The 19904-nt window shown below is 43.9% G+C and overlaps 1 protein-coding gene across 3 annotated transcripts in view; it reads left to right on the plus strand.

Moving 5' to 3' along the window:
• The window catches only part of CNKSR1 (connector enhancer of kinase suppressor of Ras 1), a 90386-nt gene that overhangs the window by 15715 nt on the left and 54767 nt on the right, over positions 1-19904 (plus strand). For all 3 annotated transcript variants that reach the window (XM_068269212.1, XM_068269211.1, XM_068269213.1), the window contains exons 2-3: positions 16756-16913; positions 18193-18392. In XM_068269212.1, the coding sequence (XP_068125313.1) occupies positions 16756-16913; positions 18193-18392 (358 nt within the window). The remainder of the gene's footprint in view (positions 1-16755; positions 16914-18192; positions 18393-19904) is intronic.

A 19904-nucleotide genomic window follows, 5' to 3' on the forward strand; every position in this document is an offset into this window, starting at 1 on the left:
GCCAAAGATTTGCATGCTGGGGGTTCTTTTTATCTATTATATATTCCTCCTCTTCCCTTTATTTCCCTGCCTGCTGCTTATCTGAAACCTGATCCCCTACTCACTTGTGTTTACAAGCAAGGCTGAGGTGACCCAGCGATTGGAGGAGACAAGAAAAAAAGTAAAGGGCAGAAATACAATACAATAACATTTCTATAGCGCTTTTCTTCCATAGGACTCAAAGCGCTTAGGCTCTCTCAGATTCAGTAATTAGTAGGATAAAGTATTCACACAACAAAAGTTATATTTCTGCAAATGCCAAACTGAACAGGTGGGTTTTCAGTCGTCTGGATTTAAACACGTCCAGGGATGAAGCTGTCCTGATCTGTTGAGGTAAGGAGTTCCAAAACGTAGGGGCAGCATAACAGAAGGCTCTGGAACCAAAAGTTTCCAAGTGGACTCTGGGTATGACTAGATTATTAGAACCTGTTGATCTGAGAATGCGGGGATTGCTACGCAGCTGCAACATATCTTTCATGTATCCAGGGCCTAGATTATTCAGGGATTTAAATGTCAGTAGGCCGATCTTGAATAGGATCCTCCATTCTATAGGTAGCCAGTGAAGGGAGTGCAGGACTGGCGTTATGTGGCAGTGACGGGGTTGGTTGGTTAGCAGTCTGGCAGCAGTATTCTGTATCAGCTGTAGGTGGTACAAGACCTTTTTTGGAAGGCCAGTGTAGAGAGCATTGCAGTAATCCAGTCGGGATGTGATGAAGGCGTGGACTAAGGTTGGCAGATCTTCTGGGGGTATGAGGTGCTTGGTTTTTGCAATGTTCTTCAGGTGAAAATAGGATGATTTCACCACAGCAGAGATTTGAGTTCTGAAGTTTAAATCCCCATCAATTAGAACTCCCAGGCTACGCACATGATCAGAGCTGGGTAGATCCGTGCCTCCTGTTCTCAGTGGTGAAGACTGCAAGTTAAGTTGTTTTGTTATCATGCTCTGCCCTCCAATCAGAAGGACTTCAGTTTTGTCTGCATTTAGTTTCAGCCAGTTGTCATTCATCCATTTCTGTAGTTCACGTAAGCAGGCGTTTATAGTTAGAGTTGGGTCTGTCACACCAGGCTTGAAGGAAAGATATAGTTGGGTGTCGTCTGCATAGCAGTGGTAGGTCAGGCCATGTTTTTGAATTAGTTTTCCCAGCGGTAACATGTAAATCGTGAAAAGAAGGGGAGAGAGGATTGAGCCCTGGGGCACCCCATACTTAAGTGATACAGGCGTGGACAGGAAGGGCCCCATAGACACTTTGTGGGTTCTGCCACTCAAGAAGGATTGGAACCACTGAAGAACTATGCCATCAATGCCGCAGTATTCATGTAGCCTGTTTATCAAGATGTCATGGTCAACTGTATCAAAGGCTGCAGAAAGGTCTAGCAGTATGAGGATCGAGCACTCTCCTCCGTCTCTTGCCATGAGCAGGTGGTTGCATATTTGGATGAGGGAAGTTTCAGTGCTGTGGTGTTTCCTGAAGCCAGACTGGAATGGGTCATAACTGTTGTTTTGTAGGATTTTTGGCTTCTAGCTGGAGGTAAACAGCTTTTTCAATTAGCTTGCCCAGAAAGGGGAGGTTAGAGACAGGTCTGTAGCTGGTCATTGCATCTGGGTCCAGGGAGGGTTTTTTGAGGAGAGGCCTGATGATTGCTTCCTTCAGTAAAGCAGGAAATATCCCTGATTGTAAGGAACAGTTAACAATTTTGAGGAATACCGGTACGAACAGGTCGGGGCAGTTCAGCATGAACTGTGTTGGGCCAGGATCCAGGTCACAGGTAGTTAGGCGGACGTGAAGGAGGATGCTTGATGTGACTTCTTCATCAATTTCTTTGAAGTTTGACCAAGGTGTTCCATTGTCTCTGCTAATGGTCTTCGGCGCTATATTAGGCTCAGATGCTGTAAGTTGGATGGCGGACCTTATAGCGGAGACTTTGTCTGTGAAGAAATGGGCAAATTGGTCACAGAGGTCCTTTGAAGACTCGATATTAAGTTTTTGACATGCCGGGTTGCAGAGTTTTTCCACTGTGCGGAACAGTTGGGCTGGTTTGTTAACTGCATTTGCAATCTCTTGTGATAGAAAGGATGATTTTTTTTTTCCCGTGATTACCTTTTGGTAGCTCTTCAAGTGGAGGATTAAGGCATGTTTGTCTTCTGGGACTGAGATTTGCGCCACAGTCTCTCAAGTTTTCGGCCTTGTCTTTTAAGCTCTTTTATAGCGTTATCAAACCACTGCATGATGCTGTGGAGTAAGATATTTGGTGCGCAGAGGAGCAATGGTCTCAAAGGTGGAGGACACACATTTGTTGTATTTAAACACCAGAGTATCAGGGTCCAAGCTGGAGTCAGTCAATTCATCAAAGCTAAGGTTATCTCGGATATGTTGAAGTGTTAGCACTTTTAAGCGGCGATATTTTATTTGATTCTTGACCTGGTTTTTGACAGCTGGTATTGAGAGGGAGAAGTGGATAGTGTGATGGTCTGACCAGGCAACAGGATTAATTTCCACATTGGCTATTGACAGCCCAGTATGGAATATAAGGTCCAGAGTGTGACCTTTCCTGTGAGTAGCAGAACTGATTGATTGGAGGAAGCCCAGTTCATGTAAGGCACGAGGTAGCTCTATTCCAAATTGTGAAGATGTGTCATCCACCCATGTATTGAAATCTCCAAGAACAATCCATCTGGGGTGTTCCAGTGTTAGGTTGCATAGGTCTACAAGTTCCTGAATGAAGTCTGAGTATTTTTCTGGTGGGCGGTAGATCAGCAATATGTTAATGTTTTTCTCAGCTGAAAGTTGCACCCCCAGGCATTCAAACGAGTTGGTAGGATCTACAATAAGTGGTCTGATTTTCAAAGCTGATCTAAAGCAAAGTGCAACCCCTCCTCCCCTGCATTCTTTCCTGTTGCAGTATATCACGGAATAGTTTTTTGGCACGGCGACCTCCAGGGTGGGGCCAACTGGTTCAGAAAGCCAGGTTTCAGTCAGGCAGGCCAGATCAGAAGACTCTTAGATCATGTATGATTGCTGTTTTGTTGATTATCGATCTGACGTTACAGAGGACAGCCTTGATGGGGCTACCCTGGGAGCTAGGGTCTGAGATTGAGGACTCCAGGACAGAACAGTCTCCAGATGTGTGGCTGTCATCTCTGCTGGATTGTGCTGGAGCTATTAGGGTTGTTGGCTGGGTGTACTCTGTAGATTTTGTCACAGAGTTATTTTGGTTCTGCAGTGAAGAACGTCTTTTCCCACGTCCTCTCGATCCTCTCTTTGTCTTTCTGAAGATTCCAACAGACTTAAGTAGAATTATTGTCGATTTGTCAATTGGATAAATATTTCTTGGTTGGTATACAGCGAGAAGTGTCTGTGCTGAATATTGATGTTTACACATTAGGATGGACAAGAGACAGCTCAGGGCTCCTGCTGAGAAAGGCCTGATTTAGAGTCAAGGTGTGAACTTTCTCAGCTGTGGCTGGTATCCTGCAGAGATCAGAGGGCCTGTATAGACTGAATTGTCCTTACACAGAGATGTATGGATGGACAGCATGGATTTGAAAACACAGTCCTTTGTTTAGGAATTTGAAGATATAATATATAATATAAGTAGAAAAATATAGTCTATTGAGCATAGATGCTGTAGATGATCGATGAAAGTTGCTCACAGGATGGGAGAGGGCGGGCACAAAGAGGCAGCTAGTCTTTAAGGTCTCAGGTCAATTCCAAGGAGGGTGTGCAGTGTTCAGCCGTGTGTGATACCAAGGAAGATCCAATCCAGCTTAAAGCTTTGCCATCTCAAGTAATCCAGGTGTTCTGAAAGGTTATAGGTGTTGCTGGAGAAGTGCTACATTAGAATCCATTGAAATTTCGGTCCAGTCTTTCCATTAAGAGGTTTAAAGGGAAGGTTCAGGGAGGGTGGGTAAAAAATCAAAATCAATTTCCACTTACCTGGGGCTTCCTCCAGCCCGTGGCAGGCAGGAGGTGCCCTCGCCGCCGCTCCGCAGGCTCCCGGTGGTCTCCGGTGGCGCGCCCGACCTGGCCAGGCCGGCTGCCAGGTCGGGCTCTTCTGCGCTCCAAGGCCCGGAACTTCTGCGTCCCACGCCGGCGCTCTGACGTCATCGGACGTCCTCCGGGCTCTACTGCGCAGGCGCAGAACTACTGGAGACCACCGGGAGCCTGCGGAGCGGCGGCGAGGGCACCTCCTGCCTGCCACGGGCTGGACGAAGCCCCAGGTAAGTGGAAATTGATTTTGATTTTTTACCCACCCTCCCTGAACCTTTCCTTTAAAGTAGCAGAAATGAGATGTAATGTCTGGAGCAGCCTTAGAGAGCAGCAGCACCAGTCTGGGCGCAGTAAGGAAATGAAGATGGCAGCTTCTGTATTCCAAGAGGGCACACGAGTTAGCCTTAACTGTGGACAAAAGACCTGGCCCCCACCAGGAACAGAATTATCGTCATTTACCATATAACATTCACTGAAATCAAAACGTGGACAGTATAATACATGTGTTATGTAAGTAGATCAAGTATTTATCGACTTGTATATGTGTTTTTTTTACCCTGGCATAGTATGGCTGATCCTACTGCTTTAAAATGATATCCATCTTTCCATAGTTACATTGTATTACACAGGGCGACTTTTTCTCAAAGTCAGCAGCTGCATTCAGCAGAATGGAGCTGCTGACTTTAGGAAAAAGTTGCCCTGTGACTGTGTAATGCAATATAACTATGGAAAGATGGATATCATTTTAAAGCTCTCTTTCTCCTCTTTCTGACGACACCTAAATCGTCGCCCTACGCCTTTTAGTTTTCTCTTTTCGCGATCGAAATCGTGGCAGTGGCAATTTCAATCGCGAAAATAGCGAAAACTAAAAGCCGTAGGGCACGGTTTATATATCATTGGAAAGAGGAGAAAGAGAGCTTTAAAATGATATGCATCTTTCCATAGTTTCTGCACTGCTCAGAGTCCCTTTAATACTTGAACAAAAATTGAGTGTCAGGAGGAATTCTTGTGGTTTGTGCTGTCAAGCCTCTCTTTTGGCCTTTTGATGTGATGGATGTATTTTGACCAGTAGTGAATTTCAGGAGCTCATCTCACTATAACCTTTGCTTCCCATTCTTACACTTGCTCCTATCTATGGAACGTCTGAAATGTTTAAGACATGCAGCTTTTAAAATTCATGAGATGGAAAAAAAGATAAATCCTTATACTGTACTTTCTTTTACTGTATACTGAAGCCACTGATTAGGGTCCGGTGCATAATAATGCAGTCCTAGGCTAGCCTAGTGTGGATGTTCAGCACACACCAATTTTATGACAATGGCTCCAGGGACCATGCATAGTGTACGCGCACTAAAATTATTTTGCTGTGACGAGCGCAATAATGTTACTGTGTTTCCCCGAAAATAAGACACTGTCTTATATTAATTTTTGCTCCAAAAGATGTGCTAGGGCTTATTTTCAGGGCTGTCTTATTTTTGGGGAAACACTGGTAGTTTTCTTATACAAAATGTATATACTGCATGCCATGCTGAAACACAAGCCGCATACACGCATACATTTAAAATCGGCGCCGGTAGACTTGGGCGCAGGATACACCCGGTATATGGCTGATCCTACTTCTGCACAAGTCCGGGCCGTGTTAATTACTATTCCCTCTCCAGGCCGCCATGGATAGTGGGGGAATGAAATAATTCGGCTTGCGATTGCTGGAGGCCGAATTATTGTGTTTTTTTTAAGCAACTTCGGCTCAGTCTTCTGACGGCACGGACGTTACTCGCTGAGCGCCGCTGTAGATGTGATTCCCATTATAGTCTATGGTGGCGCCGGCTGCGCCCAAATCTAGCAGCGCTGAAAAGCACTGCTCCTGCATACACAGAGCCTGTGGTTTGCAGATATTGGGCTCGATTCAGTAAACCGTGCTAAGTGTTAGCACGCCTGTGAAAAGCCCTATATCATGCCTAAAGATAGTTTAGGCATGATAAATTCACATCTAAAGACTTTAGGCGTGATAACTAGGGTGCTAACTGGGTTAGCACCCTTTACTAAATTCACATCGCGCGCACAGTCCCGGACGCAAAACTTTGCGCGCGCACCGCAAAAACAGCGCACCCGATGCGCCTATAAGGTCGCATTGGGTGCGACCTTAATGTCGCACTATGTGACGTTAAAGTCGCACGCAATGCGACCTTATAGGCGCATCAACTCACCGTTTTCGTGGTACCGCGATGCGACATTTCGCGCACACCGCGCTGTGGGCACGCAAAGTTTTCAGTGTGGGACTTTGCGCGCGATGTAAATTTAGTAAACGGTGCTGACCCAGTTAGCACCCTAGTTATCACGCCCAAAGTCTTTAGGCGTGCTAACTGGGTTAGCACTGTTTACTGAATCAAGCCCATTGGCTCTCACTTACAAGAAACTGATTCTGCTGTTCATGTGGGTAAGAGTCTATATCCAGGCTTTGTATTGAGTGTGACTTGCTTTTGTTATGTGGGGTGCTGCCAGGTAGGGCTTACATTTGAGGGACGGCTTATATTTCAAGCATGCTAGGAATTCCTGCTAAGGCTTATTCTCAGGGGATGTCTTACTTTAGGTGAAACACGGTAGTGAATCAACCTCAATTTCCTCCCAGGCACTGCACGCTGAGCAAAACTGGCACAGAAGCAGTTCAGACTCACTTTCCTAGTGACCTAAGTAATAGATGGAAAGGGAGGGGTGTCATGGCATGAATGGAAAAGTATCTTGTCAGTAGAGTTGTGGTATAAATTTCAACTTGCCCGTTTTTGAATCTTCAGTTACCAGTATAAAATTTGTGTTTACACTGTCACGGATTGTTCCTTTATGTTCTGTTTTTTACATTTTTACATTTTCTTAAAAAAATATATATATATATCTATCAGTGCTACATTTGATGTTTTGTAACATAAGTTTGTTAAAAAAATTACTGTTGCTTTTCACTTTAAGCGAACCTGAACTCAGAACTTCCTCTCTGCTCTAAAGATATGCAACAGCATAATAGCATTTAAATAGCATTTAAAGTGGGTCTGAGATGAACTTTTAGGCTGGTTTCACAGTGGGACGTTTAAAGTCCCACATTACAGCAGCCGGTAACGCAGCCTAACTCACAGCACTGTAAAATCAATTGTGCTGTTCACAGTGCCCACGTTGCGTTACCTAGTATACTGGGCTAAGCAGCGTTAGACTGCTTGCACATGCTCAGTAATGTTGGAGGAGGAGCTCTCTCCTCCTCCTCCTCCTCCTCCAGCCACATGGCTAATTTTCACTGCACTGCAGAGACTTGTGGTAGGACTGTAGTGTTGTCCGGATCATGAACATGGTTCATGTGATCCGGATCTTTTTTGTGAGTCGAATCATCCGGATCATCACAATGAAAGATTCGGTTCACAGTGAATGTCTGTCTCGAAGAAACAGAAACATGCAGAATGTATAGTGCAGGGAAAGTCCTGTCCTGCTAGTCATTTCACCCAGTCTGCTTCCCTAGTAAAATGATTCAAATTATTTGGTTCAAAGATCCGGATCTTTTCAATGATCCGATTCAAATGATCTGAATCCTTAAAAAGATCCGGACTTCCTATCACTAACCTGGAGCGGCTGCTTTGAGAGCTGCATAACGCAGCTCAATCTGACGTCCAACTTCAACTCCACCATACGTTGTTTTAGGGGTACGTTATGCGACCATAACGTCCCCTAAAACACAACGTCTTGCTGTGTAAGTAGCCTAACTCATTGCATAATTGTGTTCCTTTCCTATTGTTTATAGAGCATTCCTCAAGCCAAATACTTTTTTGTTTTTGTTTTAATACTCTAATTCCCTATAAACTAAACAAGCCACGCCCACAGGTTTGCAGAGAGCCAATGCATTTTCAGACAGTAGCAAGGGCTCATGGGAGCTCATTCTGGGCAGGAGGAGGGGGAGGTATTACTAGCCAGAGATTTCAGAGGCAGAGAGGGGAGGAGGGGGGATTAGGTTTTTTTTTTCACAGGCTTAGTGCTCAAGATGCAGATCAGTCTGCCTCTGTGTAATGTTTACAAACAACATGGCTGCTGTCATTGTATCACAGGAAGAAATAATCATATTCTATTAAAGCTGTTTGCAGCTAGATTTGCTGTGTAAACTATCTAAACTTTAGATAAGCTATATAGACAAGTTACTTGTTATAGTTAGTTTTTCATCTCTGATCCGCTTTAAAGAAAAAACACTTATTTGTTACAGCTGATACAAATCCTGCAATAAATCTGCACTGTTTTGATTTCCTGCTTTCATGGAAGCAGACATAGGGCTTGACTCACTAAGACAAGTAGCACGTCTTATCAAAGTTATCACGTCTTATCAAAGTTATCACGTCTTATCAAAGTTATCACGTCTTATCAAAGTTAACACGCCTTATCAGAGTAGCATAGCAGGGGCTCAGGGCAGGATAAGTGGAGCTCTCGTCATTGTCAATTAGCAGGCATAAGTTCGCTATGCTACTCTGATAAGGTGTGTTAATGTTAATAAGGCGTGCTAACTTTTATAAGGCATGTTATTTGCCTTAGTGAATCAAGCCCATATTGTTAACATCCTCTGCTTTCAAATGAGCTTATCTGTCGTGGCAGTCAGGTGTCACTGGAAGAGATCAAATTACAACTTGTGATTATACACAAATGAGGGGGAATTAGACAGGCTAAACTATAGTAGCAAGAAAAAGTATGTGAACCCTTTGGAATTATATGGATTTCTGCACAAATTGGTAATAAAATGTGATCTGATCTTCAACTAAGTCACAACAATAGACAATCACAGTTTACGAATACATAATAATACAATAATAATACATAATTAAATGTTTTTATTGAACACACCATGAACATTCACAGTGCAGGTGGAAAAAGTATGTGATCCGCTAGACTAATGACATCTCTTCAAGAGCTAATTGGAGTGAGGTGTCAGCCAGCTGGAGTTTAATCAGTGAGATGAAATTGGAGGTGTTGGTTACAGCTGCCCTGCCCTATAAAAAAAAACAAACAAAAAAAAAACACACACCAGTTTTGTGTTTGCTTTTCACAAACTAGCATTGCCTGATGTGAATGATGCCTCTCACAAAAGCGCTCTCAGAAGACCTACAATTAAGAATTGTTCACTGCATAAAGCTAGAAAGGGTTTTAAAAGTATCTCCAAAAGACTTGCAGTTAATCAATCCACAGTAAGACAACTTGTCTACATATGGAGAAAGTTCAGCACTGCTGCTAGTCTCCCCAAGAGTGGCCGCCCGGTAAAGTTGACTCCAAGAGCACAGCATAGAATACTTAATGAGGTGAAGAAGAATCCTAGAGTGTCAGCTAAAGACTTATAAACGTCTGTGGCATATGCTAACATCCATGTTAGTGAATATACGATACATAAAACACTAAAAGAGAATGGACTTCATGGGAGGATACCACAGAGGAAGCCACTGCTGTCCAAAAAAAACCATTGCTGCACATTTAAAGTTTGCAAAAGAACACCTGGATGTTCCACAGCAGTACTGGCGAAATATTCTGTGGAGATGCCCAAAGAGGTTGCAGTAGGTTGGCACTACAGTGTGAACACATACATATGGTAAACTGCACTAGTGGACTCCAGTGTGCACGCTTCCTGACAAACTTCATCAGCATGCTCTAGCCAGTAGACAGTCAGTGTGAAACAAGGAAAGGGAAAAGCTGGCACTGCTGCAGATGCTTTATTTGTTAATACATAGTGGTTCACAGATGCAAAACTTCACGTGATACATGAAAGTTGTAATACAGATACCAGATGTAATACACATACCACATTTTATGTCTCTTTTTATTGCCCAGTTATCTTCACTGCATCCCCGCGGCAGAATTACGTACTTTTCCACCTGAAATCCCGGGGCACAATTCCACGACTTTCCAGGTCGTAGATTTTGCTGCACGGGGGAGGCAGAGCTGTGCGCAGTAGCTCTGCCTCCAGTCCAGTCAATCTCCACCTCTCATCGCCCCTCTCAGTGAAAGAAGACAGAGGGGGAGGGGAAAGGCAGAGATTGACTGGAGCAGAGGCGGAGCTACTACGCAACACCTCTGCCTTTTCCAGGAAGCAAAATTCTGTGATCGCAGAATTTTGCACCAGGGAATTTCAGGGGGATAAACGCCTCATTCTGCCGCGGGGATGTGGCGAAACAGCTTTGATCTTAATGTTTAGCCTCCTGAGCGGTATGGACGAGCTCAGCTCGTCCATCACCGCCGGAGGCTGCCGCTCAGGCCCTGCTGGGCCGATTCTCTTCAAATAAAAAGCAGCACACGCAGCCGGCACTTTGCCAGCCGCGTGTGCTGCCTGATCGCCGCCGCTCTGCGGCGATCCGCCGCGAGCAGCGGCGAAAGAGGGTCCCCCCAGCCGCCTGAGCCCAGCGTAGCCGGAACAAAAAGTTCCGGCCAGCGCTAAGGGCTGGATCGGAGGCGGCTGACGTCAGGACGTCGGCTGACGTCCATGACGTCACTCCGCTCGTCGCTATTGCGACGATCTAAGCAAAACAAGGAAGGCCGCTCATTGCGGCCTTCCTTGTTTATTCTGGGCGCCGGAGGCGATCGGAAGAACGCCTCCGGAGCGCCCTCTAGTGGGCTTTCATGCAGCCAACTTTCAGTTGGCTGCATGAAATAGTTTTTTTTTTAATTAAAAAAAAACCCTCCCGCAGCCGCCCTGGCGATCTCAATAGAACGCCGGGAAGGTTAAAGGGGTTCTGTGGCCCTGTTTCAAAATGCAGTTTAAATGAAGAGATATGTTCCTTTCATCAGTACTAATCTTTTTTTCCATGTCTCATGTAGAAACAGCTTTGCTGTCTTCTCTCCTGCTCCTGTTAATCATTTGTCTAGTTAGACAAATAGTGTGCTGCAGGAAGAGACAAGACAGTCTAGCAACTGTCCCCCCGCTGCACATCATCATATGAGTCATCCCTGACCTTTCTGCAAGCTCCAGACAGCAGGAGGAGGGAGATCTGCCTCTTGTGGCTTCAGCTCAGCTTGTAATAAATCTTTGTTGGTTGCTATGGGCAACAACACTACACCTTCATTCGGCACCATATCACAGGAAGTGTGATAACTCGACTCTCATCACAGCAACAGCATAGGAGATAGAACTTCTTAGACGTCGTCAAAGTTTCAGGAGTTTATTCAGTAAACAGATATACAAATGCTTATCTCTACATGTTCGTTACACCTCAGTGAAGCAATTGGTCTGTAGTAAGTCCTCTTTGCGTTACAGGCTCTTGGTCCATTCCTTTTGAATGGCAACCAGGCTTTCTCTTATGTTACATCTATACTACGTTGCACTTAGGCCTATATACAGCATACAGTTAGATAAGATGACAAGGCATTACAAAAAGAGTAAAGGGTGGAAGTCATCAGCCCGAAGTCAGAAGCAGCAGTAGCCCCCCGGGAGCTCGTTAGCTCTTCTTATACTAACTCTAAAGAGTTAAATGTGACATCATCTGAGCAGGGATGGATCAATACCTCATCGCCTGCTATTGGCTGATAAAACCGCGTGATATCATGACAAGCACAGTCTTTACTGCACATGGCCTGGAAAATTCCATGTTCCAGGGACCTGACTCTTAATCTACAAAGAACATTGTTTACCTTTAGGAAATATGAAAACACTCGATGTTTACAGAACAAGACTGCCTCCCTGTCTGTACATCGTAGCCTTGTACCATCCGAATCACACTGTTCTTCAGTGCTTCTAGAAATGCTCCTTAAAGAGAATCTGTACGCTAAAATTCTTACAACAAAAAGCATACCATTCTATTCATTATGTTCTCCTGGGCCCCTCTGTGCTGTTTCTGCCACTCTCTGCTGCAAACCTGGCTTGTAATTGCCAGTTTTAGGCAGTGTTTACAAACAAACTAACCAGCATGTGATAGGCTCACATAAGCAGAGTGTGTGAGTCATACAGAGCCTGCAGGGGGCCTGGAGGGGGTGTGTATAGCTTCTATCCAATCACAAGCAGCCCTGCACATTCCAGTCTGAGTGCCTCAGCTGGACAGAGCCCACAGAGGAGAGAAGATTAGATCATATAACAGAGATAATACAGTCACTGGGCAAGTAGGAAAGGCTGCAGTAAGCCAGACCACATTAGAACAGGCGTAGGAACTTATAGGATAGAGGAATTAAGGATGAAATTTTTTTTAACAGAGTCAAGCGGAATATAACCCAGCATTTCAACTTTGCTCTAAAACATTATTTACAGCATATTATATGCAACCAGCCTTTTTTTTTACTAGACCAGCATTGGAAGGGTTACACACAGAGCTTTAAAGTTCCGTGGAGAGAAATGCAGACGCAGCCGAAGTTTAAATAGATACATGTAAGTAAACACAATGTAACAAGTGAGGAATGTGACACACACTCTGACTGTGCAGGAGCTCCTGAGTGTGTCAAATTCACCACTTGCTACATTGTGTTTACTTAAATGTATCTATCTAAACTTCGGCTGCGTCTGCATTTCTCTGCATGGAACTTTAAAGCTCTGTGTGTAACCCTTCCAATGCTGGTCTAGTAAAAAAAAAAATGCTGGTTGCATATAATATGCTGTAAATAATGTTTTAGAGCAAAGTTGAAATGCTGGGTTATATTCCGCTTTAAAGGTATACTCTGCAAATAAAGTCTTTTAAAGGGTTTCTGTAGGGGCTCCCTGTGGATAAAAACCGCCACTTACCTGGGGCTTCTATCAGCCCCCTGTAGCTGTTATGTCCCACGCCAGCCTCCTCCGATCACACGTTCCCCCGCCGCCGGCACTGGGCATTATTCATCTGTGTCATAGCCGAATAATGCGCGCTGCCGCTTGTGTCATCAGAAGCTTACTGCGCAGACGCAGTACGAAGGTTTCTTGTACTGCGCCTGCGCAGTAAGCTTCTGATGACGCGGGCAAGAGCAAGCACGGCCGCGTAGCCGCAGTTGGACTGCGTGCTGACCTAGACCAGGGCCGGTGGCTGGGAACGGCGCATCGGAGGTGGACAACGTGGGACATAGCAGCTGCAGGGGGCTGATAGAAGCCCCAGGTAAGTGGCGGTTTTTATCCACAGGAAACCCCTACGGAATCCCTTTACTGCCTCAGTTACTTTAACTGTGTTTAGTTAAAGAGTAACTGTCAGGCTGCAGAAGCTAATTTAAACCTCTATTCTCCTGTGTTAAACAGTTTAGAAGGAAGCTCAAAAGCCATTAGTGAAGATAAACATTTCAGTTACCTTTGATGTGTGCTTATCTTAAAGTCTGTTATAGACCCATAAAGACGCAAGCCGCAGCTAAACTGCAAAGCATTCTGGGGCCCTCCCCTCGGCTGCTAATGAGACGGTACAGGAGCTTCTAATCAGTCCAGCGTGAAACACTGATAAATCTCGGGGCAAAGTACACTGCAGGAGTCAGCTATTGTTCCTAGCCACATGGCTCATTAATATTCACTGCACACCGTGTTGTTCAAGAACGAGCTTATCTGTGATCAGAAGCAGGCAGGACATGACGACACATTTGGCTTCACAAACATGGAGCCTGCCATGAGCTGTCAGGAGCATCTATCTCTGCATATACTATATACAAATTCTGTGAAATCCAAACGTGGACAGTGAAATGCATATGTAATGTAAGTACAGCCAATCTTTAGCTACTGATATATGTGTTTATTTTCTCTGAGACCCTATACCTAACAGCTCCTCTTTAAGTAACACAGCTCATCTCTTGTGCACAGCAGAACAGGGAGACTGTGTACTGACCTGGAAGAACTTTACCTTGCAGCCATCTTGCCCAAAGGTTTAAAAATTATATTTTATTAAGTTATTTATTGGCAGCAGGGAGCGGCGAAAATAGGAGAAATGAAGAGGGGGAAACAGTAATATGTTTATTTTAATGTGCTGTAAATTCACCACAGATCTTCTTTAAGATAACTGGGCAATAAAAAGCATTTGTCCACCAGCTGAAGCTCAGCAGAAGATGGGTGTTGCAACAGGACAGCGACCTATAAAATAGAAGTAAATCGACAACAGAGTGGCCTAAAGGACAACTGTAATGAAGGGCATATGGAGGCTGCCATATTTATTTCCTTTTAAGCAATACCAGTTGCCTGGTTATCCTGCTGATCCTCTGCCTCTAATACGTCTAGCTTCTTCTGACCCTGAACAAGCATATACAGATCAGGTGTTTCTGACATTATTTTCAAATCTGACAAGATTAGCCACATGCTTGTTTCTGGCGTTATTCAGACACTGCTGTAGCCAAATAGATCACCAGACATCCCTAGAATATTGCCGAACTGAAACAGTTCTGTAAAAAGGGATGATCAAGAATTACCCCTGACCGTTGTGTACGTCTGATCTACAACTACAGGAAACGTTTGGTTGAGGTTATTGTTGCCAAAGGAAGTCCAACCAGTTATTAAATCCAAGGGTTCACATACTTTTTCCTCCTGCACTATGAATGTTTACATGGTGTGTTCAATAAAAACATGGGAACATTTAATTATCTGTGTGGTATTAACTTAAAGGGACACTTAAGTAATCCCAAAAAAATGAGTTTTACTCACCTGGGGCTTCCAGCAGCCCCCTGCAGCTGTATTGTGCCCATGCAGACTCTCTCTGATCCTCCTGTCCCCGCTGGCAGCCACTTCCGGTTTCGGCGACAGGAGCCGACAGGCAGGGAACGCAAGTGATTCTTCGCGTTCCCGGCCACAATAGCGCCCTCTATGCTGCTGTAGCATAGAGTATATATCATATAGCAGCATAGATAGCTCTATTGTGGCCGGGAAAGCAAAGAATCACTCGCGTTCCCTGCCTGTCAGCTCCTGTCGCCGAAACCGGAAGTGGCTGCCGGCGGGGCCGGAAGGATCTGATGGAGACTGCGTGGGCACCAGACAGCTGCAGGGGGAATCGCACTGCACTAGTGGAAACGAGCCCTAATACAACCAGAACAGAGTACTCTATAGAGAACACTGCTCCACCAGTTTTGGGGCTGGTTCACACTGCAAGAGGTTTTTCTAAGTGCTAGCATTGCATTAGGAAGAGCTTTTCAAATCACTAGCGCTAAAAAAAAGCTCTTGCAGTGTGAACCAGCCCTTATTCTGCAGAGTCTGTGTAGTTTATCTGCAGTCCATTTACCACTAAGGCCTGGAACCCACTAGCAGTGCTTTTCTAAGCGCTTGTGATTTGAAAAGCTCTTGCTAATGTAATGCTATGGGGGATTTTTATAAAATCACATCGCTGAAGTGGGATCACACCCATAAAAGCACTGCTAGTGGGTTCCAGGCCTTACTCCTTAAAGAGACACTGAAGCGAAAAAAAAACTATGATATTATGATTTGAATGTGTAGTACAGCTGAGAAATAAAACATTAAGATCAGATACAGCAGTCTAATTGTTTCCAGTACAGGAAGAGTTAAGAAACTCCAGTTGTTATCTCTATACAAAAAAGCCATTAGGGCCTTTTTCCACTAGCCTGCGATTTGCGATTTGCTTCTGACTGCAAATTGCAAGGTACATTAAACTAATGGAAACTGCAGCAGCAATTTCCATTAGTGCGATCCGATTGCGATGCGATTTTGGTAAATGCGCAGTTGTCGTCCTGCCGCGTTTTGTATGCGATTGAGCTGGACTATAATGAGTATAGTAGCTCAATCGCATGGTGGAAATTGAAACGCATTTCATAGTGGAAAAGAGCCCTTATCTCTACTTTCAAAGTGGTGGAGAGGGCTGTTTTCTGACTTTTTTATTATCTCAACTGTTAGTTAATTATTTACTTTTCCTCTGGCAGAGGAGAGGTCATTAGTTCACAGACTGCTCTGAAAGAATCATTTTGAATGCTGAGTGTTGTGTAATCTGCACATATTATAGAATGATGCAATGTTAGAAAAAACACTATATACCTGAAAATAAAAATATGAGAATATTTTCTTTGCTGCTAATCTTCTAGTAATTATTCATAGTACACAACCAATTCATTATATCATATATATTTTTTTTGCTTCAGTGTCTCTTTAAGGGGCTTAATAGGCTATGCTACTTCAAGAGGAATAGTGTTTTCCACAAATGTTTAGATTTATTTTATGTTTCTGCACGTTATATGGCTGTGTCTGAACATTGATAAACAGGCAATGAGACATGTTTGTGATAGAACAGTGCCTAGCTGCTCTCTGTTCTGTTTGCATGCCATGCAGAGCCTGGCAGCCTGGACTGATAATAGACAGTACTTTTTAGTCTACGTTCACAGTGGCCATTGTGTTGCCTGTGACAGCAGGAATCCAACAGGCAGGGAAATCGGCACTCCATGGTATCTGAGTGTTTCATCTCATACAGTGAAGCACACAGCTAATAAAATGTATGCTTCACTAGAACTGTTAATGCTCACTTTTTGTGGTAAGGCACTGTGTTTGGTGCATAATCATGCCGGATGCCGTTACACCGCAGTGCACTCGCCGCACTGTGAATGACGCATATGTGGTGCATTGCAGTGTGGGAAGCTGCATTACAAAAGTGTTATGCCGCACTAAGCTTGGGTAGCTAAGGAGAGCTTCAGCTACTTATAGCATGCTCATTAAGTCACCCTGGTAGGCATTTGTAGCAGTAGAGAGTCTTGCCCAAGGTGGTACCCTTAATCAGTGCACTATCCAGCTGCTGAAAGTTGGGTAATTGGGTTGCTTGTGTGTGTTTGAAAACATAATACATACTGTATATATTTATAATTTGGGGTTTAGGTCTGGAGCCTTCAGTTCAACATTACCCATTTCAAGAATGGGATATAAGTGGACAGGCCCTGTTGGACCTCTCTCCCCAGCAACTTGAAGCTTTTGGAGTAAAGAGCATTGGGCATCAAGAGATCATACTGGAAGCTGTGGAGCAGCTCTGCGCCCTGGTAAAGAACCTACTTCTTTTATGAATATTTGCATTACAGTGTATTATCTGTGTAGTTTTTCCTCATGTTGTTACGATTAGCCAACATTAAGGATGTGTTTTGCTGCAAATGTCAGGACAAACTAAATACCATGATTCTGAAGCCAGGGCTGCCAAATCAAAATAGGGTTTTGTTTTTGTGTGGAAAGGTTCGAGCAAATTATGGGTAGCTCAGAAATGTTACAATTATGTCCCACATGGATATTCTGCATACAGAACATTGTTATCATTTTTACTAGAGAGATACCAGTAGGTTACAGAAGTGTCACAATATTTGTCCGCAACACCTGCACTGGTGAGTGTGCTGGGGTAATAAATATAATGCAAAAAAAGGAGAGAGGACAGAAACCCCTTACAAAAGCACCACTCAAGACAAAAATATCAATTTAGAAAAATCATGACTTTATTTCATAGATATCTGACATTCCAACACAGCACAAACAGTTTAAAATCATCTAAAAAAAACCACACCGACACACTGATATCAATAATGACCTAGCCAGAGTGTAATAATATGATCATGTAACCCTCAAGATATAATGATCATTAGTAATACAACCTTTATCCTAGGTAATAATATATCCCGTGAGGGGCTCCGATAATGAGCCCCATCACGGGTGAACCCGGGTTCAGTATGTATATCTATGCAAGAGAGCTGTAAAGTGACTGTAAATAGCAAGTACTAATTGATAAATCCCTCATTTAAACATGAAAATGCATGTGAAAACATTAATAAACAATACATTATGTGCTCCAAAACCATGGATGTGCAAAAGGGTTTATATAAATAAAAATAAATATTAAAGTGCAAACAGTGCTATCAAAACTGTCATTCACACAGTAGTAAGTCTAGTGAGAGAAGTCAGGAGCAGCCCGTGTAGACGGTGCAATAATCGAGTGCAAAACAAAGGAGATACTTAGCCGGGTAGTAAGGTGCAGGGAATTGGCTAGGTCAGACGGAGGATCCCCTCAAAATAGGTCCCACCTGCTCCGCGGGCGTTACCCCGCTTTGAAGAGGAGGATAGCCGCTATCCTATAAACCTAAAAGGTGCTGCCATATATAGATATTTTTGACCATGAACATAAAACTGTAATTATATGGTTATTCAGAACAATGGGAATAGAACAGTGACTGACCGTGCGGAGTCGCGATACACATTATACATTTTAATGCTTGATAGTTGCCTAGAAAATGGCTGCATTGTTTTTTGTACTACTTTATTATTTTTGTTTTCTCCTAGCACTATGATCTGCATAGAGAAAGCCTGTTCTCCCTCACTGACAAGCTGCATCGAGTTGCTCAGATGTTGCGTTCTCACATTATAACTTTGAAGAAAGCTCCAGCCTCCCAAACCTCTGGCCTGTCTCCCACTCTTAGACAGCTTGCCAGCATCATAGACATTGTGTCTGCAGCACGGGGTCTCTTCTCCTGGCTTAACAGGTAGCTTCACATTCTATTTGTTTGCTGAAATGTGTGTGTATTTATCCTGCATTTCTTTCCAGTAAACACCATATCTAAGAAAAAGAATTACCCTTGTATAATAATAGTCAAAAAAGAAACCTTTTGCATTTATCAAATATAGTTTGAGTACCTTATATACTTGCGTATAAGCCTGAGTCAGTCAAGCAGAACAGATGGTGGAGCAGGTTTTGTTACTAGCAGAGGAGCGCAAGGATCTTGCACTAGTGATCCTGCTTTTGCCAGCTAGCTCCCTGCTGTGTCAGTTACCCCCATACCCTGCAACATGGTGTGCAGAGTGCGCTGCTCAAGACTACTTGTGTCCCCTGGCTTGTGGAGTGGAGCGTGCAAGCAATGTGTCAGCGGTGCAATGATCGGGGATTCTTCCTGTGTGGCAATCGCTGTGTCTCATATCTATGACGCCATCTAGTGGCGTCTTGAGACACAGCTGTATCATCCTTGGGGCCCTCTGGCTATGGGGAGGGAGTGTAACGTGCAGTGCATGCAAATTTGCACTGAATGCAGAATGTCACTGTTGTGGAAATACTGAAGACCAGACCACGGGATAAAGGTGATATAAAGTAAAGGTTTATTTACGAAAGTGCAGGATATGTACAAGAGAAAATGCAATCGGTGCATGAACATAAATACAAACGTATTCAAGTAACTGTACAAGTAGCAATACACAACTGGCAATACGATTGCAGGTGAATGTCTTATGATCAGACATACAATAAACCAAAGAAAAACAAAAAATACACACACACACACACACACACACACACACACACACACCCCAACCCCCCCCCCCCCCACCCTGTCTAACTATGCTAACTAATATACATATATTCATATACACAGGATAATATACAATCAAGTTCTGGATACAATACAGCAGGCAAGTGGGTAGTCGTACAGGCAGAGATTATATACCAGGAAGTCAAACAGCAGAACAATAAACAAATAGTCAGGCAATGCAAATGTCATACACGAAAGAATCGGGCAAACGAGAATCAGATACAGGTTACAGGAACAGAAATCAAACAACTAGAGGCAAGCAACAAGAATTACTAGAACACAGGCTCTAGGGCTATCCACATCAATGAACTAGCAACCTTGTACTGCTAGAGCTGGCCTTATATTCTGTGCAGGATGGTCATGTGACAGCCTCCAAGGCTGCAGAGACACAGTTCCACAGTACAGAGACCTCTGCTGGTGGGCAGAGGGAACTTCAGGAGGATTGCAAAATGTTCTTGATGTGAGAGGGGACATCTGCTGGTGAACAGAGGAAGTCCATGCAACAGTTCACAAATGTCACCGGCAGGGACAACAAAATGGCTACTGTGAAGGAGGATATACTGGAGGGGGCTTATACACGAGTCAATCACTTTTTCCTGGTTTCTGAGGGAAAAGTGGGTATTTCTGCTTATACACGGGTCAGCTTATGTGTGAGTATATACGGTAATTCCAAACCGATAACACCATTTAAAAACA

This window comes from Hyperolius riggenbachi, chromosome 2 (genome assembly GCF_040937935.1).
Source record: "Hyperolius riggenbachi isolate aHypRig1 chromosome 2, aHypRig1.pri, whole genome shotgun sequence".
NCBI classification, from domain to species: Eukaryota; Metazoa; Chordata; class Amphibia; order Anura; family Hyperoliidae; genus Hyperolius; species Hyperolius riggenbachi.